We start from the raw sequence: 24,561 nt of genomic DNA, 5'->3' as shown, positions 1-24,561 counted from the left end.
TGATTCAATTGCCAAATGAACGCTTGTTTGTAAACAATACTGTAGAAATTCAGAGGTAGAGGAAATCTTTTCAGTACATGGGTGGTCAGCAAAACCTAGTGGGATTACCTCAATTATCTTGAAGAATGGGCGGAATTTGGATTGGAGTGGTAAAGTTCAGGTGTTTCTGTAGAAGAAGGAATATAAGAAAAAGTGCAAGGCCAGAGCTTAATTAAGCCTTATTTAAAAGAGTGAGAAAACCAGTTTGGTTGGGAGAAGGATTTGAGCTAGAAAAGGAAAAGATACGGGGTGAAAGACTTCAGAAAAAGCAGTAAGTGGGATTGATGACTACAAGTTTAGGAATCAGGGTAAGAAGAAAAACCCAAATACAAGCAGAATGGTGGTAGTTTGGACAGAAATAGAAAAACAAACAAACAAAAAAAAGATTTGAGATGAAGGTAGAAGATAAAGTATTACAGACATGTTTTTGAGGTCCTGATGGTATATTTGAGTAACAGTGCCCAACTGACAGGTGGTAATGTGGCATTGGAACCTGCCTGGGATGGGAAGCATAATTTGGAACTCATCTGCTTAGTCATGAAAATAGGTGAGATTTTTCAAAAGTGAGGAATACAGAGAACATCTATACTATATGTGAGTACGTTTTCTGGATCTGTAAAACATTTTATCTTCACATGTTCTTTGTTTTTGTTTTTATGGGAGTCGGGATCTCAAAATGACATCTATTTACTAAAATTCTGCCTCTCTAACTTTTATGTTGATCCTTGTGGGTTTTTGTTTTTTAACTGTTTTTTGTTCTATCCCCAAGAATAATGGACACATTAATTTATGAAGAATATGATAATAATTTGAAGCACAAGTCAGATTTTTTAAGTACAAAGAAATTAAATAAATTTTCCAGTTGCATGTTGCTTTTGCATCTCTTTTCTACCATTTATCTGGCATGTTAAACTCCCACAGTTTTATTCTTCTCCAGCCTTGGTACTGGGCCAGTCTTAAGGCTACAGAAAAACTCCGTCCAGAGATATAGGCGAGTGAGTCATCTTGAGGGACCACATTTTAAAGAGTCAAGGAATAAGCTCTTAAGAGCCAGAAATAATTTTAATCTGTTTCAGAAAAATTAAAAAAAAAAAAAACTTTCTTGCTGTAGAAAGAAACTGAACATAATTTCATTTTTTCTCCTAGTTTGACCTTTATTTGGTGGTGATCAATATGAGCATCATTTTGTGCTTAAGTTATTCTGATGTTGTCAACATATATGTGATGTATTGATAAAAACAAACAATGTGAGATATAGGAGAGAGCTGGTAGCTATCAGTTGTTTTCCTTGAAAAGTTTGCTTCTCTTCCTCCATCCTCTTTCTCACTGACTGTCAGAAATTTGGGGAGAGGGAACAGTGGTTGCCTAGGAGTAGGAAACCAAGATACTCTGGTAAACATAATGAGATTAATATTCTTCTTTTATTTGACTTGCAAATTATCCATGTGAGCATTCCATAAGTGGAATTCCATAAGTATTCTTGAGCGATATTAACCTTTAAAGGACATAATCATTTTCGTGCTTAAATTCTGGTGAGTTGGTGGAAAAGAAGCCGAAAGTGGATTAATGAGTTTATAGTCATAGTTTAAGGTCAACCTTTCTCTTTTTGGCTGTGCTACAGCATGTGGGAACTTAGTTCCTTGACCAGGGATCGAACCTGTGCCCCTTACAAGTGGGAGCACAGTCTTAACCACTGGACCTCTGCCCCATCAGCCCTTTAAAAAAATGATTTGAGAGTGAATAAAGAGGCTTCCCTGGTGACTCAGTGGTAAAGAATCTGCCTGCCAGTGCAGGAGACAGGTTTGATCCCTGATCTGGGAAGATCCCACATGCTGTGAAGCAACTGAGCCTGTGTGTCACAGCTACTGAGACTGTGCTCTAGAGCCCAGGAACCGTAACTGCGTAGCCTGAGTGCTGCAACTGATGAAGTCCGGGCCCTGGAGCCTGTGCTCTGAAACAAGAGAAGCTGCCACAATGAAAAGCCCGTGAGCCGCAACTCGAGAGTAGCCTCCACTCATTGCAACCAGAGAAAGGCCCACACAGCAACAAACACCCAGCACAGCCAAAAAGAAATAAATAAAATCATTTTTAAAAATGAATAAAGTTAAGAAGGTCTAGCGACTGTTTTAACTCTTATCTGTATTTTACATTATAGTGGAAATTATTTTTGATAAATGTTTAAGTCCTAATGTAGTTTTTCTCTTTTTTTTTCTTTAACCATTCAAATTAACATTCAGATGTATTTGGAACACATTAGTTTTATCTTTGATATTTGCATTTTATTAACAGAAATGGATGATGAAGACTGTGAAAGAAGAAGAATGGAATGTTTAGATGAAATGTCCAATCTTGAAAAACAGTTTACCGATCTCAAGGATCAGTAAGTAGTAACTTCTGAAGGTTACTGTCACTGAATCTCAACCTTGTCACATGTAGACTAGTCTGAGAGAAATTATATTCATTGTAAACTATTTTCCTTTTTGTTTTTTATGGGACTGACTGACCTGAAAAAGGCTTCAACTATTGTTTGCCTGTTGAAGTCCTCATTAACTAATCAAGGGTTTTGAGGCTGATTTTGGGGGGGATTTAGTAAGATTTTTATGTGGGTATTTTTAATGAAAGTGTTTTCCTTGGATTGCTACACCCTTGGTTCTAATATGCTTCATTCATTCCTTTGTTAAATAACTGAATAAAGATAACATTTTAAAAAAAATTTGAGAATAAGTTATTTCCCAGAGATGGCATGGTGATTTTTATTTATATCTTAACACTGGATAATGTATACATTGCGTGTTTTCACATGCATTGTTTAGTTTGCTTCTCTGTAAGGTTGGAAGATAGTTTTATCTCTCATTTACTCTTGAGAAGATTGATGCTCACAGAGGTTAAGTGATTTGTTCATAGTTTATCAGAAGGTGATAAATTAAGCCAGCTTTGCCTCTTAGGTGTTATCGTGTTCCTTCCACTAAGGCACATTACTTTGGAGGAATCGTAGTGGAATCACAGGCCCTGAATCCAGGCTTTCTTGACAGATTTTCAAAATATAATAACAGATGCTTTTATTATCTACTGTAAAGATTGAATGAGCAGTATATAAAATTCTCAGCCATTTGTCTGACATGTAGCGTGTGTTTATAGATACTGTTTTTTCCCCCTCTTTATAATGCCAGAACTCTTATGTAAAGTTGGTAATGCACGAAGGGGCTCCAGTGATTGGAGAGAATAGAACAGATGCAGATTTTAAAGACATCTTAAAGGTGAACATTCAGTTTGGAACTTTCTGGCAAGGTCATGGGGCATGATATACTTTAGGACACGTAAATGAAAGGGAGAAACCTTTGAGACCATAGATAACTTAGCTGATTCAGAAGCTGCCTCTTCAGTTTATGGATTCTTTGTCATTTTGCTGCTTATTCTCTTTCTCCTACTTCTTCCCTAGAGAGGCCCAAAGAAGAGATGAAAGCCCATTTAGTATCTGGGATTGCCAGCCTGAAATAAGACATATTTTGTTACCAGACGAATCCTGCTGTTTATGCCATTTCTGGTGTTAACTTTCATTGGTATTAGTGATGAATATATAGATAATGTTCTATGCTAGTGTGACAAATTGATATAAGCAGTCCAAAATAATCCATAGTGTAAAATTTTGCCTTTAAGAAGCATGATATTTTCTAATGTTAAAGATTTACATTATTAATTTGAAGTTAAAATTAGTTTGGATTCCCAGGAATCCATTATTTGGGCAACACAGAGAGTTCATTCAGTTCATTTGGGATCTTTCTGGAAAAGAGGAAGCACATTTGTCTTTTAGCATAAGAAATCCATGAATGAATGATTCTTAAACAGCTATTTAAGATATACATATTGAGCTTTTATAGAGCCTTTTTTGGTTATCCAAGAAATGAAAATTGTTGTAAAGCTCTAGTAATACATTACATAGGAGAAGTTTGCATCTAGTGAGTCATTTGGTCTAATCTTATTCCCCTTGGGGTAGGCAGTTGCCTTGGTTTTTATTTTCTCATGGCTCACCATGATCACCAGCCAGTTCCCCCTATCAGCATTATTCATTTCTGAAAGTATTAAAAGTAGACTCATTAACACTATTTAATAAGATTCTTTCTCAGGGAATTGATATCTATAAATATGTTTTTGAAAAAAAAATCTTGGCACAAGTTTTATAGTTATTTTTTTGCTTTGTGTTTTATTTTTGTCTTCTCATACTGTGTATCTCTTTAAGCTGTCTCAAATCCTCTTTGGAAGAGGTGGGAAATATATTAATAATAATAATAAATATCCTGCTTTGCCTGTTCTAGCACTATAGGGCACATATAGCACTCTTTTCCTAAGGCAGAAAATCCACAATTTGCAGTTTGTAAAGTGGTGGAAGGTGAGTTCTTCCACCTTCTTATAAAGAAAGAGGGACTTGTCCCACCCAAGTGTCCATTCATTTCAGTGTTCAGCATCCAACAAACATTAATTCACTTCTATTCTGTGAATAGTATTATGGTTGCTGCGGGACTCATGATCCTTGCCTTTGATGAGTTTATACTTGATTCCAAGGTTGTAGAAATTATACTGATTTTGAGGAGTCTATTCTTTTAAAAGTGAGTTAATTGAATACTGTTAATTCACATATCCTCTTCATTCAGGATGCTCACCTATTCAGGATACCTTATTATCCATATTTTTGTATGAGTTTGATGTTTTTCAGGTGCAGTCATCTTTTATATTAGTTTTTTAGCGTTTTGCCTGAAGTTGTATTTATAATTTCAAAAAAACTATTTGTATCATGTTATACTTTTTGGATTTCATACATTGTATGTTGAGTTTTAGAAAAATTTAACCCAGACATGATAATGTATTATTTTAGAAGTTGGTTCAGGTAATTTTTCCTTTCTGGTTTAAAAAAAAGAATATTAACTATTTATTAACTAGTATGAACACTCAAACTTGCTTTATTCCTTTCAAATCATTATGTAAATCGCTGTGCTAAATATAATGATCAATAATAGACAATATTTGTTGTCTTAGTTGTATCAGTTGGTGTTTTCAAGAGGAAAGAGTGGAATATTATATGAACGCCAAGTATCATCATGTTTTCAATAGTCAACTGCTATTTGTACAAACAACTATAAGCATAATTAGTGGTTTCTTCTGGGAGTTACTATATGCCATCCTTGTGATGTATTATGACATTTTCACCTATGATGCAGTAATAAATGGCAAAAAATTTTTTTACATAATGACCTTAAATTGTTAATCTGCTTTGAAATTTTAGGATATCTTTGAAATACCACAGAACCAGGGTTAGAAGTGCTTCTCATAAGGAATGACAGTTTCAACGTTTTCTTGTTAAAAAAGTTCTATCCTGCAGGACTATCAGTAAAAATAAACATTGAATTGCCTCACATACCATCTTTGATAATCAAGCTGAAGGTATTGATGTGACAGCTGTTACATTAGGCCTGTTTGCATGTAGACTCATAAAAAGAGCAACGAGGATTCCTTGCCCCACTTTTCACTTTCCCATCTGCCAAGCAACTCATGTTGTTATAGCTTCTTCATTTGCAGCTTCATTTATAGCTTTTTCATTTGTTATAGCTTCTAGATGAGCTGAGTATGCCAGGTCTTAAGTTCCCGAGCCTTTGGTTTTACCTTCATCAACTCTGCTTCTTCTTTGTTCTCTTAAAAATTAAGTAGGCTGAATATTGTTATACTGACTCCTTTTCAGGAAATTTGGAGAGGAGACAGGGAATTATTTATTTTTGACAGCTAGTAATGCCTATATCTAAATTATTCAAAATGATTTGTTCCTTTTAAACTCAGTGTTTATTTGACCTTTTCTCTTAGAATTGATTTATTCTGCAGTTAAAAACATCTACAGTGTCCAGAGGTAGTTATTTTGGTTGTATTTTTTTGATTTGTAAATTAGCCATTAAAAAGCGATATATCTAAAGAATAGAAAAACATTTCTTTGTGATTATTTGCATAAAAGTCAAATGATGTAACTGTGTTCTTGTCACCTGAGATCAAGGAAAAAATACGTTCGGTAGGCTATTAGAATATGAATGATATTAAGAGATAATGTATAGAAATGGTAAATTGTTAGCCTTTGCTGGACTTTAAAAATTAATATCTTAATTTTTGCTTTGTTAAGACTTTATAAAGAACGATTAAGTCAGGTGGATGCAAAACTACAAGAAGTCATAGCTGGAAAAGCACCAGAATATTTGGAACCACTGGCAACTTTACAAGAAAATATGCAAATTCGTACAAAGGTAGCAGGTAGGAAAGTGAAACATCTTTTCCATATAGTAGAATATGAATCCTTCAGTAGATTTAAAAGGTGTTTGTCAAATGAGTGGTTGTTGTTAATAGAAGTACAAATGTATTTACATTGACCAGAATATTATGCTATCAATCAGCCCACGGTTATTTTAATTTATTAAATGCCTCCTGCTTTTCTCTGCTGCTGTGGAGGGTTAAAAAAAAAGCCCTCAAATTGCTCACAGTGTTGTTGAAAAGGTATTTCCACATGTGAAACAGTTAGAAACCAGGATATTTTCATTAAGAGATGCTGTTACTACCATAGTTTAATTTTCTATTAATGTTCAATTTAAGTCCTCTTAGTATTTTTCATCTTTAAGAGTGATAAAGAGTTCTTATTTATAAAAACATTTTAAAAAATTTGATCAGGGTGTTAAAGAACAGGGAATTAACCTTCAAACCTGTAGTTCAGTTTCGAGTTTTTATTTTGAAAGGTTTGATGATGCATTTGTGATTATGAATAAATGGAGATGTATTTTATTTGTATGGTTAAATTTCAGTTTTCTGTTTGTAACTGGGATCTGGCCTCAGAATTGTGTCCTACCATGCCTATCAAAGGATTATATCTATTTGAAGATCATTTAATGATTTTTCACAGTCAAACTAAAAACTGAAATTTACTGGAGATGCTGATTGTTCTCTTTTTGGGGAACAATAGTTGATCCTCATACATCTGTTATATATTAATTATACCTATAGCATTGTTGATAATAGGTTCTTCTTATACTGAATCCTCCTTAAACAGAATTTTAGTCTTGAGTGCATAACATTAAGTATATAGATAATGTGATGCTTAATCTGCTATCTTTGCATATTGACTTAGCACATCCTTAAACATGTCCTTACTTTTCTTTGACATTTGAAAAGAACTAAGTGAGACTTCCTAATGTTTTGAAAATATTACTTGAGTCAGTTATTCACTTTGCTACTAGGTGGCCTTCTTTACTTTTTGATTGTACAAAGAGTAGTGTGTGTGATTGTATTGCTGACGGCATAGTTCCAGCTATCTGTTCCTTGCCTTTACTGTACAAGAGAGAGTATTGCAGTTCTAGGGGCAGCTATGGCATAGATTTATGTATGTACATCTAGACCTCTTTGCCATTTTTGTGATGACGTATTTGCATGGCCTATTTTATGTGTTTTTTTTAGGGTGCCTATTTTATGCGGTTGTCTTGGTACCTCTAAGTTAAACTCTCTTGAACATCCATCCTCTAGGTAAAGCTCTGTCAGGAGCACTCAAACATCGTGTTAATTTATAAATTTTGTTATATTAGTTTATACATTTAGTCTTCTTGGAAGCTTCGGACTCTGAAAATAAGTAATAGTTAAAAAATAGTGGTTTCGATGGTTATGGTATCCAGTTGTTAGCTTGAGTATATATGATTGAGAAACCAGAGTTTTTTGACTCTGTTTCCCTTGAGTCCCGAGACATTGTTTTTCATAGGTGAAGAGTTTTATTTTTGTTTTAATCATTCTCTATCAAGCATTTAGAAATATTCTTCAGAAAAATGGGTAAGAACTAAAATTTGCAGTGTAGTTTCTCTCTAGCTCTTCAACTCTTAGTTTTGTAGTCTTCTTTGACATATGTTTTGACTGAGCCTTGTTATTTCTAGTTTTTAAAGGTAAAGTTAGACCCGCCAATTTCTTCTTGATTCATTTTATAAAATAGGACAGAATTCTTACAGGGAAGTGATAATGAAACTCCTTCTTGCTAACATAATCAGAGTAATTGTGTTTGGTTGCAGGAATCTATAGAGAGCTCTGCTTAGAATCTGTAAAGAACAAATATGAATGTGAAATTCAAGCTTCTCGTCAGCATTGTGAGGTACTGTTATTTTGCTTAACTTTTAAGCTGATTTCAATTCTTCAAGTCTTCTGAGTGCAGCAATTAAAAAAGTAAAATAAATGATAAAAAATTGAATAGTACTTTAGCTCAGCCCACTTATGCAATTTTTTTTAATACAGTTTCACTGGAAGCTATATTGGAAATAGGACACAAAGAAAGAATCATACAAAAGAGCTAAGTGATATAATTTTAGAAGTTTTGCAGCTGTCACCTTAAAAAGACTTTGTAATGATTATGTCATCTGGCATCTCCAAAAGTAGTATTATTTTATGTTAAAGACTCAAAAAATGTATATCCGGTAGTTATATTAATTTCTCAATTTTTTGGTCTGTTTCCACATCTTAGGGCAAAATTCTCTATGGGGGAAAAATGGATTCTCTATGTTCTGTTTATTTTTAATAGCACTGGAAAACATAGTGTTGATTTTGCAGATTACTTTTCATAAGACCTAGACAAGATCATAAATAACTAGTGAAAATAAGAACAAGTTCCATGATGATTGATGATTCTTATCTTAACGTACCATATCTTTATAAACCATTAAAATACTGGGAGTAGATAGATATAAAAATGATGGAGCTTGTGTCATTTTCTTGGTCATAACTGAGATGAAACATCTTTCGATGTTTACTGGCTGTTTGGATTTTCTTTTCTAAGAAGTACCTGTACATATCTTTTGCCTTTATGTTGAGCTTTTAGTCCTTTCCTCATTGACTGTAGAGATTTTTCATATATTCTAGATGCAAATTCACTGCTGGTTATAAGCTTTGCAAATATTTTTAGCCAGGCAATGGGGAATCTTTTTCACTCCTTTTTAAACAAAATTTCACATTTTAATGTGGTTGAATTTATCATCTTTCCTTTATAATACTGTATATGTTTCTTGTATTTTCCCCACTTTGAGTAAAACGATATGTTTTCTTTTAAAATTTGAAATTTTGCTTTTTGTTGCTAAACTGCCTTTAATTTATTTTTGTGTGTGATTAAAGTATGGATCTAATTTTACTTCTTTGCTTATGGATAGGTAATCTCACTGTTTATTACATACTTCATTGTTTCCCCACTAATCAGCAATTCCATCTCTTTTTTATACCAAATATCCACGTATGTGTTGGCTTGTTTTTAGCGTTTTCTTCCAGTGGTCTGTTTGGCTCCTCTTGCACCAGTATCACCATTTCTCTTTTTACAGCTTTCATTCTAGTAAGTTGATGACTCAATAGCCTGATAATTTTACCTTGCTCTTTTCCTTCTTACAGTTGTTATTATTAATTTTATTTGTTGTTTAGTAACAGCTTTTTAAAAATTACCTTTTTTACTTTTTATTTTCTGCTGCTGCATAGAAAAGTGAGTTTTATATATTGATACTATATCCAACCATGTTACCCGTTCTTAATTTAGAGTGAAATAATGTAAATAAATCATCATATAAGTAATAATGTGATTTGTGGATAATGCTACAGTGAAAGTGATGTATGTGTTCTTGGCACCCTTGGTGAAGTTCAGTTGACCATACACGCATGGGTTTATTTTGAAGGCTCTCTATTTCTGTTCCATTGGTCTAAGTTTTATTCTGGTACCATATTGTTATAATTACTGTAGTTTTATAATATGTTTTACAATTAGGAAATATGAGGCGTCCTCACATTTGTTCTTCTTTCTCAAGATTGTTTTGGCTACTTGGGGTCCTTTGTATTTCCATATGAATTTTAGGATTGTTTTTTCTATTGCTGTTAAAAAGTCATTGGAATTTTGATAGAGGTTACATTGATTTTTTAAATTGCTTTGGGTAGTATGGATATTTTAACAATAATAAGTCTTCCAATCTGTGAACATGGGTTCTCTCTCCATTTATTTGTATTTTCCTTAATTTCTTTCATCAGTGTTTTATATTGTCAGTATACAAGTCTTTCACTTTAGTTTATTCCTAAGTATTTTATTGTTTTAGGTACTCTTATAAATGAGATTTTTAATTTCCCGTATCTCCTTAGTTCTATCAGTTTTTGCTTTATATATGTGTGTATATATAGAGAGGGAGAGAGAGACAGAGTCTGTATTAGCACACACATATTAAAATTTTTGTATTTTTAATGAGTGTAACATTTTATCCTTTTTTTATACCCTTCCGTCTCTGTAACAGTGATTTTTGCCTTAAAGTCTATTTTGTCTTGACAGTTAAAGCAGGTACCCTAGTTTTATTTGGCTTGGCATCTGCCTGATAAAAGGTTTTTTCATTCTTTATTTTTTTTCCTCTCTTCTCTTTTTTCTGGCCTCGTATTTTAGGTGTATTACTTATAAATAACGTATACCTTGATTTAAAATAAAACTATTCTAACAATTTTTGTCTTTTAACATAAATTTAGTCCAATTATTTTGATATTTAAGTCCAACCTATTCTGTGTTTTTAATTTGTTCTGCTTTATCCTTTTTAAAAATTCTCTCCTGACCTTTTTTTGGTAAGTATGTGTGATTTATTGAGTAATTTATTAAAATTAAAATTTATTTTTTAATTTTAATAGTAATAATAAATAAAATTTATTTATTTATTAAAATTACATCAGAAATTTATATCCTCTATTTCTGTTTTGTTGATTACCCCCACACTTTCCATTTCTGTATTTTAAAAATTATGTTAAATTTTCAGTATGCATACCTCCGTTAGTAGTATCTAAATACCAATCAATAGCTCTGTTCTCCTCGATAGAATTCCTATATAAAGGACCTTAGTACTCTAACTGCAGTTACTCCCTCCCAAATTACAAGTTACAGTTGTTCACAATTTCTTACCTTTCATACTTTAGATGAGACGTTACTTTAATCTCATAGATTTAGTTGTGTTTAAGTTTATCCATATTAATAATAGTTACTTGTTCACTGTTTTTTAATTATTAAATTAATTAATTTGTCTGTATCAGATCTTAGTTGTGGCATGTGGAATCTTCACTGCTGCCTGAAGGATCTTTCTCTGTGGTGTGCAGGCACTAGAGAGCGTAGGATCAGTAGTTGCCACATGCAGGCTTAGTTGCCTGGAGGCACATGGGATCTTAGTTCCCCAACCAGGGATCGAACCCACATCCCCTGCATTGGAAGGTGGATTCTTAACCATTGGACCACCAGTGCAGCCCCTTGTTCATTGTTTTTGAGTTGCAACCTTTCCCTGCAGGTTTATATTTTGCTTTGTGAAGAATATCCTAGGCATTCCTTCCCTGAAAATCTTTTAGTTCAGTTTTTATTTGTTCAAAAATAACTTTATTTGTAAACATTGTGGAATAACAGTTTAGGGGGTTATAACATTCTAGGATGACAATTATCTCCTGTTAATATTTTTAGAACCTTGCTTTCCAGTCTGTGCCAGAAGCCTACAGTCATTGTAGATGATTTTTCCCCTCCTCCTCACTGGCTGCAAAAACTCTTTGTTGTTGTTCAGTTTCTGTACTGTGTGTCTCCACAGGATTATTTTTCTCTCCTGACTTGGATTTGTTGTGACTTCTGCATCTCAGAATTTGTTTTCCATTAATTCTGTTTTATGTTTTCTTGTTTGTTTTTTTTGGCTGCGAGGCATGTGGCATCTTAGCTCCCTGACCAGGGATCAAACCTGCACCGCCTGCATTGCAAGGCGAAGTCTTAACCACTGGACTGGCAGGGAAGTCCCTCCATTAATTCTGAAAATTTCTCAGCTGTTAACTTTTCTGGTATTGCCTCTCTTCCATTGTCTTTACTTCTGTCTTCTGGAATTCTAATAAGTCATATGTAAGTCCTCATTCTGTCTTTCATGCTGCTTAATAGTTAATTCATATTTTTATTCAATAAGTCATTATCAGACATTCTTCAGAGCCTGATTCTGCTGTTTCTTATTTCTGCCAAACCTCACAGTTTGTTTCCTTATTTCATGATTCTGGAGGCTTTATTGGTAGGAATTCTGTGAGCCTTGGACAGGAGACATGGCTCTTCAGATTGTGTGTATGTGTGTGCGTGCATATGCTCAGTCGTGTCTGACTCTTTGCAACCCTATGGACTTAGCCCTCCAGGCTGCTCTGTCCACGGGATTCTTCAGGCAAGAATACTGGAGTGGGTTGCCATTTCCTCCTCCAGGGGATCTTCCCAGCCCAGGGATCAAACCCTGTCCCTTGCGTCTCCTGCATTGGCAGACAGATTCTATACCACAGTGCCACCTGGGAAGACCCCTCCAAATAGTGTCTGCTCTTTTTTCTGCTGAGTTGTTTTAGCCAGGTATCCTCATCTGCCACCAGCTCATGACTGCTTCAGTTTTTTGGCTTGGGGTTTTCTGTGTTTAAATCTCAGATATGTAGAAATCAGACCTGAGATGATATATGTTTAGGGAAAACTTTTTTCTCCACTTCCGCTCTATGCTGAGACAGATTTCCCTCAGGTGGATCGTTTAAGTCAGCCTTTTCGTAAAATGTAGTAACCCTTCAGAACCATGCAAGGATCTCGCTTACCTCCAAGATCTTTCTCTTTTAACCAAACAGCCACTAAAAACCATGCCTCCTCTGTTCAGTGACCAGCAAATACCCTCAAGGAAACCACAGTGTCAGTATCAGGTTAGCATGCTGGTTTCTAGCTCCTTGTTTCTGTTTGATCCTTGGGGATATCTCTTATTTTCTTGAGAGATTAGCTATATCTGTAAAAAGATTTTGTGGTATTCTCTCTAGAATGTCTAGATGTGTTGGGAGTTTTATTTAGTTTTGTTTTTTGTGAATATGTAGTGCACTGCTGCTGCTGCTGCTAAGTCGCTTCAGTCGTGTCCGACTCTGTGCGACCCCATAGAAGGCAGCCCACCAGGCTCCGCCGCCCTTGGGGTTCTCCAGGCAAGAACACTGGAGTGGGTTGCCATTTCCTTCAGTTTAGTTCAGTCGCTCAGTCGTGTCTGACTCTCCGCAACCCCATGAATCACAGCACGCCAGGCCTCCCTATCCATCACCAACCCCCGGAGGTCACTCAAACTCATGTCCACAGAGTCGGTGATGCCATCCAGCTATCTCATTCTCGGTCGTCCCTTTCTCCTCCCGCCCCCAACCTTCCCAGCATCAGAGTTTTTTCCAGTGAGTCAGCTCGTCGCATGAGGTGGCCAAAGTATTGGAGTTTCAGCTTTAGCATCAGTCCTTCCAATGAATACCCAGGATCGATCTCCCTTAGAATGGACTGGTTGGATCTCCTTGCAGTATAAGGGACTCTCAAGAGTCTTCTCCAACACCACAGTTCAAAAGCATCAATTCTTCGGCGATCAGCTTTCTTCACAGTCCAACTCTCACATCCATACATGACCACGGGAAAAACCATAGCCTTGACTAGACGGACCTTTGTTGGCAAAGTAATGTCTCTGCTTTTTAATATACTATCAAGGTTGGTTATAACTTTCCTTCCAAGTAGTAAGCGTCTTTTAATTTCATGCCATTTCCTTACATTGCCATAAATAAAAGTCAACAAGATACATTTAAGTAATATTTTTTACTTTGGCGATTGTATTGATATTCTTTCTCTTCCATCATTTTTCAGCTTTGAAAGTCCTTGCTTCTTCATAGAGATGCTGAATATTTACCTCAATTTCTTCTGGTTTAGTTATGGTTTGATGTTTTAAATGTTTAACATATAATTACTGTTATAATTAATCTGTTTAATTACATAATTAATCTGAAAATATTCACCAGTAGTTTAAGGGCATTTTTAAGGTAGGAAATAGAAGGTGAATAGGAACTTTTTTAGAGTGTTATGTATTTTACATTCACTCTCATTTTAATCCTTACAAGAATTTTATAGAATAGGAATTGTCTTGATTATTATGAATGGGTTAACAAAGACTCAGGTTAAATAATTTGCTTGGGAGTCACACAGTTAATAAGCAGCAGAACAAGGATTCTAATCCTTTGATTTTTCTAGTTATTTATGTAGTTTAGTTTTAAATCTGAACTTTCTTATACAGGGCCTTGTATCTGCTTATTCCTTAGTTCTTCATTTGACTCATATATTAATAATGGAAATAACCCGAGGGGCGAGGGAAGTGGGAAGAAGGAAGACACACTGCCAGTTGTCAGAATAAAAGTTTGATTAGCAGCAGATGGAAAAGAGGGGCCAGGACCAGAGACTAGACAGGTTCATGCAGGTGCACACAGAGAGTGTGCCAGAAACCACAGAGGCAATCAAGGCAGCAGATGGTTTGTGTCAAATTAAGAAATGAAATCATATTTATAGAATACTATAATATGCCTAAAACACTAAGATGGGTAGAGATGCTTTATTTTGGTTATCTCTTTTAAGCCTCCCCGTAGAGCTGGAGAAGGAAATGGCAGCCCACTCCAGTGTTCTTGCCTGGAGAATCCCAGGGACGGGGGAGCCTGGTGGGCTTCCGTCTATGGGGTCACACAGAGTCGGACACGACTGAAGTGACTTAGCAGCAGCAGCAGCATAGAGCTGGAAATGAGTTTTAAGGTGTGGTGGCAGGTGGTAGCAAGGTTTCAGCCAGGCCCTTAGGGTTCAGGGTTCACATTCCTATTTTTAAAAATTGGTGCAAGCTCTTCAGAGCTCTGATTTTTTTTGGTTTCAATTAATTTGATTATTTTTTTCTGATTATAACATTAATAAGTGTTTGATGAGAAAACTTGTGAAATAAGTCTAAAGAAGAGAATAAAAGCAACCATAATCTACTAAGCAGAAGTAATTACTGTTAATAAGTGTGTGTGCATGCTCAGTTGCTCAGTCATAGCCAACTTTTTGTGACCCCATGAACTGTATGTAGCCCACCAGGTTCCTCTGTCCATGGGATTTCCCAGGCAAGAATACTGGAGTGGGTTGTCATTTCCTTCTTCAGGGGATCTTCCCAATCCAGGGATTAAACCTGAATCTCCTGCATGCAGGCAGATTCTTTATCACTGAGCCACCTGGGAAGCCCTAAGTGTGAGTATGTTTGTATAATTGTTTTGCACATAGCTAGTGTGACTCTATGTATACTATTTGTATCCTGATTTTTTTATAAGCAGCATTTCATAAGCATATCCTTATTGCTCTAAATACTTTTTTTTAAAGGGTCATTTTGTGTTCTGTTGTTTATTTTTAAAAATTAGAAGATGGTCCTTTTAAGGCACTAGCCTGCCATCTTCTTGATCAGCTGGCCCCCCAAAAAGTCTCTCTCTTGCCTCAGCCCCTTGTCTCTCAGATTCATTGGCCTGTTATGCAGCGAGCAGATCAAGCTTGGACTCAGTATCAATTTGGCTTAGCCAGCCAGGAGCCTGCTGCTCGTGGCTAGCTGATCCTAATCGGGGAATATTGGGGCAAGACCCTAGCAGCTGCTGGGACCATTTGTCCTGAGGTTCTTTCCTTCAAGATTCCCTGCAGTAGCCTGGCTGCCCCCAGTGCTTGGCAGTTGAGAAAAGGAACGGACAAATGTCTACTAGTTGACAGACTTGGATTTTGTTTGTAGGGATTCATTAACCAGCCCTGCATGAGCTAGGTCTATAATCTCTTCAGAAACTTGACATCTTCCAACTCAGTTCAAAATTGAGTGAGCATCCAGGAAACCACTGGCTAATTCACTGCTCTGATGAGGTTTCAGCTTTGGAAACCAGAACAATACAGTTATGCACTTAAAGCGCAAAAAAGGATGCAGAACAGTATGTGCAAGATCAAGCCACGCTCCTTAGCACTTTAAGAGATCAAGCCATGAGCCTTTGGAGTGGGAGCTCTGACTCCAAGACCCTAGGCTACCAGACAACTAACCCTAGGTGGTATCAAATAGTGAGAACTCACACAAAGGAAACCTCTGGAATACAAGACCCTGCATCACCCAACCACCAGTAGCACCCTGTGCAGGACGCTTCATCTAAACAACAAACAAAACAAAAATACAAACCAAATCATCAGCAGACAGGAGTACCACCTTGTCCAGCCTTGCCCATCCGAGGAAAAACAAACAAACAAACACGCAGCACAAATCTCACCCTATATGAAGCTTACACAAACCACTGGGACCAACTTTAGGTGGGCAGAAACCAAAAGGAAGAATTCAACCTTGAAGCCTGGGAAAAGAAGACCTCAAGCACAGTAAGTTAAAAAAAAATAATGAAAAGGCAGAGAAATACCACACAAATGAAGGAACAAACTAGAAACAAAGAAGTCCAAATAAATGAAGAGATAGGCAAACTACCTGAAATGATAATGATAGTAAGATAGTAAAGATGATCAAAAACCTTGAAAACAAGATGGAGAAAATGCAGTAATCAATTAACAAAGACCTAGAAGAATTAAAGAATAAATATGCAGAGACAAACAACACAATTACTGAAATTAAAAATACTCTAGAAGGAATTAGTAGCAGAATATCTGAAGCAGAAGAACGAATCAGTGAGCTGGAAGATAAAATGGTAGAAATAACTTCTTGGGCACAGAATAAAGTAAAAAGAATGAAAAGAGCTGAGGATAGTCGCAGAGACCTCTGGGACCATATCAAATGCACCAGCATACGAATTACAGAGGTCCCAGAAGAAGAAGAGAAAAAGAAAGGATATGAGAAAAATTTTGAAGAGATTATAGTTGAAAATTTCCCCAACATGGAAAAGGAAATAGTCAATCAAGTCTCAGAGGTACAAAGAGTCCCATACAGGATAAACCCAAGGAGAAACTTGCCAAGACACATACTGATAAAACTAACCAAGACTAAACACAAACAAAGAATATTAAAAGCAGCAAGGGAGAAGCAACAAGTAACATACAAGGGAAACCCTATATGCTTAGCAGCTGATCTTTCAGCAGAAACTCTGCAGGCCAGAAGGGAATGGCAAGATATATTTAAAGTACTGAAGGGGAAAAAATCTACAACCGAGATTACTGTACCCACCAAGGATCTCATTCAGAACTGATAGAGAAATAAAATGCTTTTCAGACAAGAAAAAGTTAAGGGAATTCAGTACCACCAAACCAGCTTTACAGCAAATGTTAAAGGGACTTATATAGTCAAGAAATACAAGAGAAGAAAAGTGATCTACAAAATCAACTCCAAACAATTAAGAAAATGGCAATAGGAACATATATATCAATGATTACTTTAAATGAATTAAATGCTCCAACCAAAAGACACAGACTGGCTGAATGGATACAAAAACAAGACCCATATATATACTGTCTATAAGAAACCCACTTTGTATCTCAAGACACATACAGACTGAAAGTGAGAGGATGGAAAAGTATATTCCATGCAAACGGGAAGCAAAGCTGGAGTAGCAATCCTCATGTCAGACAAAATAGACCTTAAAATAAGGAAGACTACAAGGGATAAGGAAGGACACTACATAATGATCAAGGAATCAATCCAAGAGGAAGGCATAACAATTGTAAAAATCTAGGAGCACCACAATGCTATGACACTAGATATCAGTTACAAGAAAAAAACTAAGAAACACAAACACATGGAGATTAAACAGCACGTTTCTAAATAACCAACAGATTACTGAAGAAATCAAAAGTGAAATAAAAAAATTTCTAGAAACAAATGACAATGAAAACACAACTCAGAACCTATGGGATGCAGCAAAAGCTGTTCTAAGAGGGAATTTTATAGCAATACAGTCCTACCTTAAACAAGAAAAACATTGACTAGACAACCTAACTTTACACCTGAAACAACTGGAAAAAGAAGAACAAAAAACCCCAAAATTAGTAGAAGCAAAGAAATCATAAGGATCTCAGCAGAAATAAATGAAAAAGAAATGAAAGAAACAGTAGTAAAGATTAATAATTAAACTAAAAGCTGGTTCTTTGAGAAGATAAACAAAATTGACAAACCTTTAGCCAGACTCATCAAGAAAAAGAAGAATCAAATCAACAAAATTAGCAATGAAAAAGGAAACATTGCAACAAACAGTACAGAAATACAAAGGATTATAAGAGACTATTATGAACAACTATATGGCAATAAAATGGATAACCTGGAAGGAATGGACGGATTCTTTAAAAAGTTCAATTTTGCAAGACTGAACCAGAAAGAAATTATGAACAACCCAATTACAAGCACTGAGTTTGAAGCTGTTATCAAAAATCTCCCAAAAAACAAAAGCCCAGGACCAGATGGCTTCACGGGATAATTCTGTCAAACATTTAGAAAAGAACTAATGCCTATCCTTGTAAAATTCTTTCAAAAAATTGCAGAGGAAGGAACACTTCAAACACATTCTATGAGGCCACCATCACCTGATACCAAAACCAGACAAAGACAACACAAAAAGGGACAACTACAGGCCAATATCACTGATGAACATGGATGCAAAAATCCTCAACAAGATTTTAGCAAACAGAATTCAGCAACACATCAAAAAGCTCATACACTATGATCAAGTTGGGTTTATTCCAGGGATGCAAGGATTCTTCAGTATAGGAAAATCAATCAATGTGATACACCATATAAACAAATTGAAAGGTAAAAACCATATGATAATCTCAGTAGATGCAGGAAAAGCCTTTGACAAAACTCAGGACCCATTTATGGTTAAAACTCTTAAAAAAGTGGGCATAGAAGGAACCTACCTCAACATAGTAAAAGCCATATATGATAAGCCTATAGCAAACATTATTCTCAATGGTGAAAAACTGAAAGCATCCCCCCTGAGATCAGGAACAAGACAAGGGTGTCCACTTTCATAGCTATTACTCAACATAGTTCTGGAAGTCCTAGCTACAGCAATCAGGGAAGAAAAAGAAATAAAACCAACATATGACGCAGCAACCCCACTCCTAGGCATGTTCAAAATTGAAATAGAAACATGTATCCCATTGTTTATAGCAGCACATTTGTAATAGCTAGAACATGGAAGCAACCTAGATATCCATTGACAGATGAATGGAAAAAGAAGCTGTGGTACATATACACAATGGACTATTACTCAGCCATAAAAAGGAACGCGTGTGAGTTACTTCTGATGAGGTGGATGAACCAAGAACTTATATAACACAGAGTGCAGTGAGTCAGAGAGGAAAGATAAATATCATATTCTAATGCACATATAGAATCTAGAAAAGTGGTACTGAAGAATTTATTTACAGGGCAGCAATGGAGAAGCAGACATAGAGAATAGACTTATGGATATTGGGGGAGGGCAGGAGAGGGTGATATGTGTGGAAAGAGTAACATGGAAACTTACATTACTATATGTAAAATAGATAGCCAACAGGATTTTGCTGTATGGCTCAGGAAACTCAAACAGGGGCTCTATATCAACCTAGAGGGGTGAGATGGGGAGGGAGATGGGAGGGAGGTTCAAAAGGGAGGGGATATATATACGTGTGGCTGATTCATGTTGAGGTTTGACAGAAAACAACAAAATTCTGTAAAGCAATTATCCTTCAATAAAAAAATTAAAATTTTTTTCTTCTAGTTTTATGAAGATGTAATTGACATATACCACTGTGTAAGTTTAAAGTGTGCATCATAGTGATTTAATTTACAAGCATCATGATATCATAAGTTTAATGGGCATCCATCATCTCATATAAATACAAAATTAAAAAATAGAAAAATAAATTTTTCCTTGTGATGAAAACTCTTAGGATTTACTCTTAACAACTTTGGTATATAACATACAATGGTGTTAATTATATTAATCATGTTGTACCTGTTTATTTTATAACTGGAAATTTGTACCTTTTGACGACCTTCAGCCAGTTTCCCCCTCCCTAAATATGCTTAAAGATCTGCTTTTACTGGGTAATGTGTGTACATATTTCTGAAAGCACAGGCTTATAATGCAAAACAGCAGTCTCACTCCCATCTCTGTGTTTTCCATGCAAGCACCAATTGTCTATGTAAATCTTTTATCATAGCTTCTGGAGTTTAGCCTCATTTCTAAATAATATCAATTTTGGATAGTACCTTTTGAAAGCTGAGGAGTCCATAATAGTTTCCCTCATCTCATTCTTCTAAAATTGTTATGTCACAATTTTTGTTTTTGTTGTAACAATAACTATTTTTTTACTGATCCCAGAGTTATGCTTTGCTTAAATTTCCCTTCTTGTACAACTATTTTTTTTTAACCTTGGAATTTATTGTTTGTTAGTTTTCTCTTGTTTATCAGTTCTCCCCAGAGACTCGAGCAGATTTATGAAAACCCCCAGTGCCGTTTTCCACATGATCAGATGCATCAGGTAATCCATGAGACCCATTTCCTTCTGGAGATCTCCATCCTGGGAGCAAGTCTTCCAGCCCTGGACCCCATTTCTTTCTGCTCCATCCTTCAGATACTTTCTATGCCAGCTGCATCTCTGTCTTCATGGGTATCTCTTCACAAGTAAAGTAATTCCCTTTACTTCTTTCCCTGCTATAGTCTTGTTTTCTTTTTTCAATTTTGTTGAGTAGATTCTTGGGAAAAAGTGTATAGAAGTTAGTTGTTTGACATTTCTTGTATTGGTTATCTATTGCTTTATAATAACTTACTCCAAAATTTAGTCACTTGAAACAGTAATCAGCATTTTATTTTTCAGTCTCTGTGGTCAGGAATTTGGGAGCAAATTAGCTGGGTGGTTCTGGCTCAGGGAATCACATGAAATTGCAGTGAAGAGGTCAGCCAGGGAAGCAGCTATTTGAAGGCTTGACTAGGACTGCAGGAACTGTTTCTACGGTGACTGACTTAAAGACTGGCAGGTTGTTGCTGGTTGTTGGTTGGAAGCCTTATTTCCATAGGCCTCTCCACAGGCTGATTGAGGGCCCCCATGACCTTGTGACTAGCTTCTCCCAGAGTGAATGGTTCACAAGAGCAAGACAGAAGTGACAGTGTTTTTAATAACCTGGATTTCTGCCACATTCTGTTCCTTACAGATGAATCATTAAGTCCTGCCCACTTTCAGGGGACAGGAATCAGGGTCTACCTTTTGAAGGGAGGCATCTCTAAGATTTATTGGACATGTTTTAAAACCCTTACATCTTTCATGTCTGGAACCATCTTTTAACTCACCCTTCAGAGTGTGGAATTCTAGATGTAAGTAATGATGTTTCCTCAGAATTTTGAAGGCATTTTTCCATTGTCTTCCAGCTTCCAGTATTCTTTTGAGAAACCTGTTATCATTGTGAATCCTGATCCTCTGTACATGACCTGTTTTCTTCCTGAATAGCTGTAAGATGTTTTCTTTATCCTTGATGTTATGAAACAGCAAGGTGATATGTGTGTCTCTTTTCATTCATGTGAATACTCAGAGGAATATTTATATCAGGAAACATATCTTTTGTTCTGAGAAGTTTCTTATATTGTTTCTTCTCCATTATTTTCTGTTTTCTCATTTTGGAACTCTTATTGGTTAGTTGCTGAACCTCCAAGATTGATCTTTGAATTTTCTTGTATTTCATATATATATTATACTATTACATATTATATAGATCTTATATTTTTATTGTACTTCCCTCCGCCTCTTCCCTTCATTCTTATTTTATTCTTTTTAAGAGTGTATTCAACTTTCTTTTCCAATCCTTTTACTAAATACTTTATTTCCATTCTTCATTTATTTCCAAGAGCTCCTATGTCCTCTGATTACCCATTTTTTATATTTTTTCCAACTCCTATTCTTTTCTCAAGGGTGTAATCTCATCCCTTTATGGGTGTTACATGCAGTTGTTTTGAACTTTTTTTCTGTATCTTGTTTCTGTTTCTTTATCCTTCTTTTTTGTTCATTTGTCTCTATGTCTTTCATTTTGATACTTTTCGCAAATAACTAGCCACCTTTGGTCATCATTCATATCTAGGAGTGAGTCAGTATAATCTGCCTGTGTGCAGAGCTTGTCAGCTTCTGAGCTCTAGAAGTTTTCTTCTCACTGGTGAGCCTTTCTGTCTTTAGGGCTTCCCATGTATTTTCCCCTATCCAGAACCTTCTTCATTTCTTCCTAGATTTGGAAGTATGACTCAGACTTTTCGAATATTCCCCCTTCTCAAATTCTTTCTTTACAGAGTGCCTGCATGTGTATAGTGTACCTAATGCAGATCTTGGGGTTCTGTCTCAGTTTAGTTATCATTTTCAGAGGTTATGGCATGGCATTGTGCTCCTTCCTTTGTTTGATAACTATCAGTGTAGTTTGTTGATTTATTTTGTAATTGTTTTCTGTTTACTTCATTATGTCTTCGGGAAGAGAGAGTTAATGATCTGGATTCATTTGTAATTTTACTGAGCAGTTTTCCCCTGCTTTTTGAATTCTGAATGTTTGTTATCTGCAGAGTAGTAGTATGGATGTACAATAATTTCTGTAGCCAATACTCTGTTATTGGATTTTACTTTGTCCCTGGTTTTATGCATTACGAGTATTGCTGTTGTGGGCATCCTTTTCCATGCAACATTGGCCAAGGTTGTTATTTCTTTAGGATGGAATGCTGAGCGTAATTACTAGATCAAAGGCTGTAGTCAGTGAAGTCCTTAATACTTATTTGTAAGTTACTTTCTAAATTGTTGAGCTGGTTTATATTCTCTGTATCAGTTGGCATTGTTTATTTTAATTGGAGGCTAATTACTTTACAATATTGTGGTGGTTTTTGCCATACATTGACACGAATCAGCTACAGGTATATGTGTGTCCCGCATCCCTAACCCCCCTCCCACCTCCCTCCCCATCCCATCCCTCTGGGTTTTCCCAGTGCACCAGCTTTGAGTGCCCTATTTGATGCATCAAATTTGGACTGGTGACCTGTTTCACGTATGGTAATATACATGTTTCAATGCTATTCTCTCAAATCATCCCACCCTTATCTTCTCCCACAGAGTCCAAAAGTCTGTTCTGTATATCTGTGTCTCTTTCGCTGTCTCATATATAGGGTTGTTGTTACCATCTTTCTAAATTCCATATTTATGTGTTAATATACTGTATTGGTGTTTTACTTTCTGACTTACTTCACTCTGTATAACTGGCTCCAGTTTCATCCACCTCATTAGAACTGATTCAAATGTGTTCATTTTAATAGGCGAGTAATATTCTATTGTGTATATGTACCACACCTTTCTTATCCACTTGTCTGCTGATGGACATCTAGGTTGCTTCCATGTCCTGGCTATTATAAACAGTGCTGCGATGAACATTGGGGTACACGTGTCTCTTTCAATTCTGGTGTCCTCAGTGTGTGTGCCCCTCAGTGGGATTGCTGTGTCATATGGCAGTTCTGTTTTCAGTTTTTTAAGGAATTTCCACACTGTTATCCATAGTGGCTGTTCTAGTTTGCATTCCCACCAACAGTGTAAGAGGGTTCCCTTTTCTCCACACCCTCTCCAGCATTTATTGTTTGTAGACATTTTGATAGCAGCCATTCTGACCGGCATGAGATGGTACCTCATTGTGGTTTTGATTTGCATTTCTCTGATAATGAGTGATGTTGAGCATCTTTTCATGTGTTTGTTAGCCATCTGTATGTCTTCTTTGGAGAAATGTCTGTTTAGTTCTTTGGCCCATTTTTTGATTGGGTCGTTTATTTTTCTGGTAGGCGTTGTTTATTATAATTGAAAGAATAAAACAACTGCCAAGTGAAGAATTGTATTACATGCTGCACATTTTAGTTTGCACTTGTATTTGTCTCTCTGTCTCTTCTTTTGGCTGTTTTTGGTAGTGAGTATGGACAGTATTCGGAGAAAGCAATGGGACCCTACTCCAGTATTCTTGCCTGGAAAATCCCATGGACGGAGGAGCCTGGTGGGCTGCAGTCCATGGGGTCACTAAGAGTCGGACACGACTGAGCGACTTTACTTTCACTTTTCACTTTCATGCATTGAAGAAGGAAATGGCAACCCACTCCAGTGTTTTTGCCTGGAGAATCCCAGGGACGGGGGAGCCTGGTGAGCTGCCATCTATGGGGTCGCACAGAGTTGGACACGACTGAAGCAACTTAGCAGCATCAGCAGCAGCATGGACAGTATTTAGATTTTTCTTACTGATTTATCCATGCTTGTTTAATTTCATCTGATGGTTTTAAGGCTTTGTCATGTTGCAGATATTTTTTATTGCTTTCTTCTTACCTTTGTTTGCTTTTTAATGTGTCTTTAATTTCTCTGTGCACAAATAGTTTTTTAAAACGTAACTTGTCCTTTGGATTTTTGTGCTTTGGAAAGCTTTCTTCATCCCAGTATCATTCACTATCTTTCCTTACTTCCTTTAAATTTCATTTTGTAAATTTAACTGTTTAGTCCATTAATTTTTTTGTATAACGTAAGGCAAAGAACCTCATGTTATAGAATTTTTTCTCTGTATCAGTTCAGTTCAGTCACTCAGTCGTGTCCGACTCTTTGTGACCCCATGGACTGCAGCATTGCCAGGCTTCCTTGTCCATCACCAACTCCTGGAGATTGCTCAAACTCATGTCCATTGAGTTGTGATGCCATCCAGCCATCTC

At 36.1% G+C, this 24,561-nt stretch overlaps 1 protein-coding gene across 2 annotated transcripts in view; it reads left to right on the top strand.

Annotated features, from left to right (window-relative positions):
• Positions 1-24,561, top strand: part of BRMS1L (BRMS1 like transcriptional repressor) — a 39,993-nt gene that overhangs the window by 1,305 nt on the left and 14,127 nt on the right. For both annotated transcript variants that reach the window (XM_055418255.2, XM_055418256.2), the window contains exons 2-4: positions 2,329-2,419; positions 6,197-6,324; positions 8,112-8,191. In XM_055418255.2, the coding sequence (XP_055274230.1) occupies positions 2,329-2,419; positions 6,197-6,324; positions 8,112-8,191 (299 nt within the window). The remainder of the gene's footprint in view (positions 1-2,328; positions 2,420-6,196; positions 6,325-8,111; positions 8,192-24,561) is intronic.

The sequence above is a fragment of the Moschus berezovskii genome, chromosome 21 (genome assembly GCF_049115385.1).
Source record: "Moschus berezovskii isolate FMDL1 chromosome 21, NW_MosBer_1.0, whole genome shotgun sequence".
Taxonomy (NCBI): domain Eukaryota; kingdom Metazoa; phylum Chordata; class Mammalia; order Artiodactyla; family Moschidae; genus Moschus; species Moschus berezovskii.
Note: the sequence above shows the minus strand (reverse complement) of the source record. Positions and strands in the feature narration are given on the sequence as shown.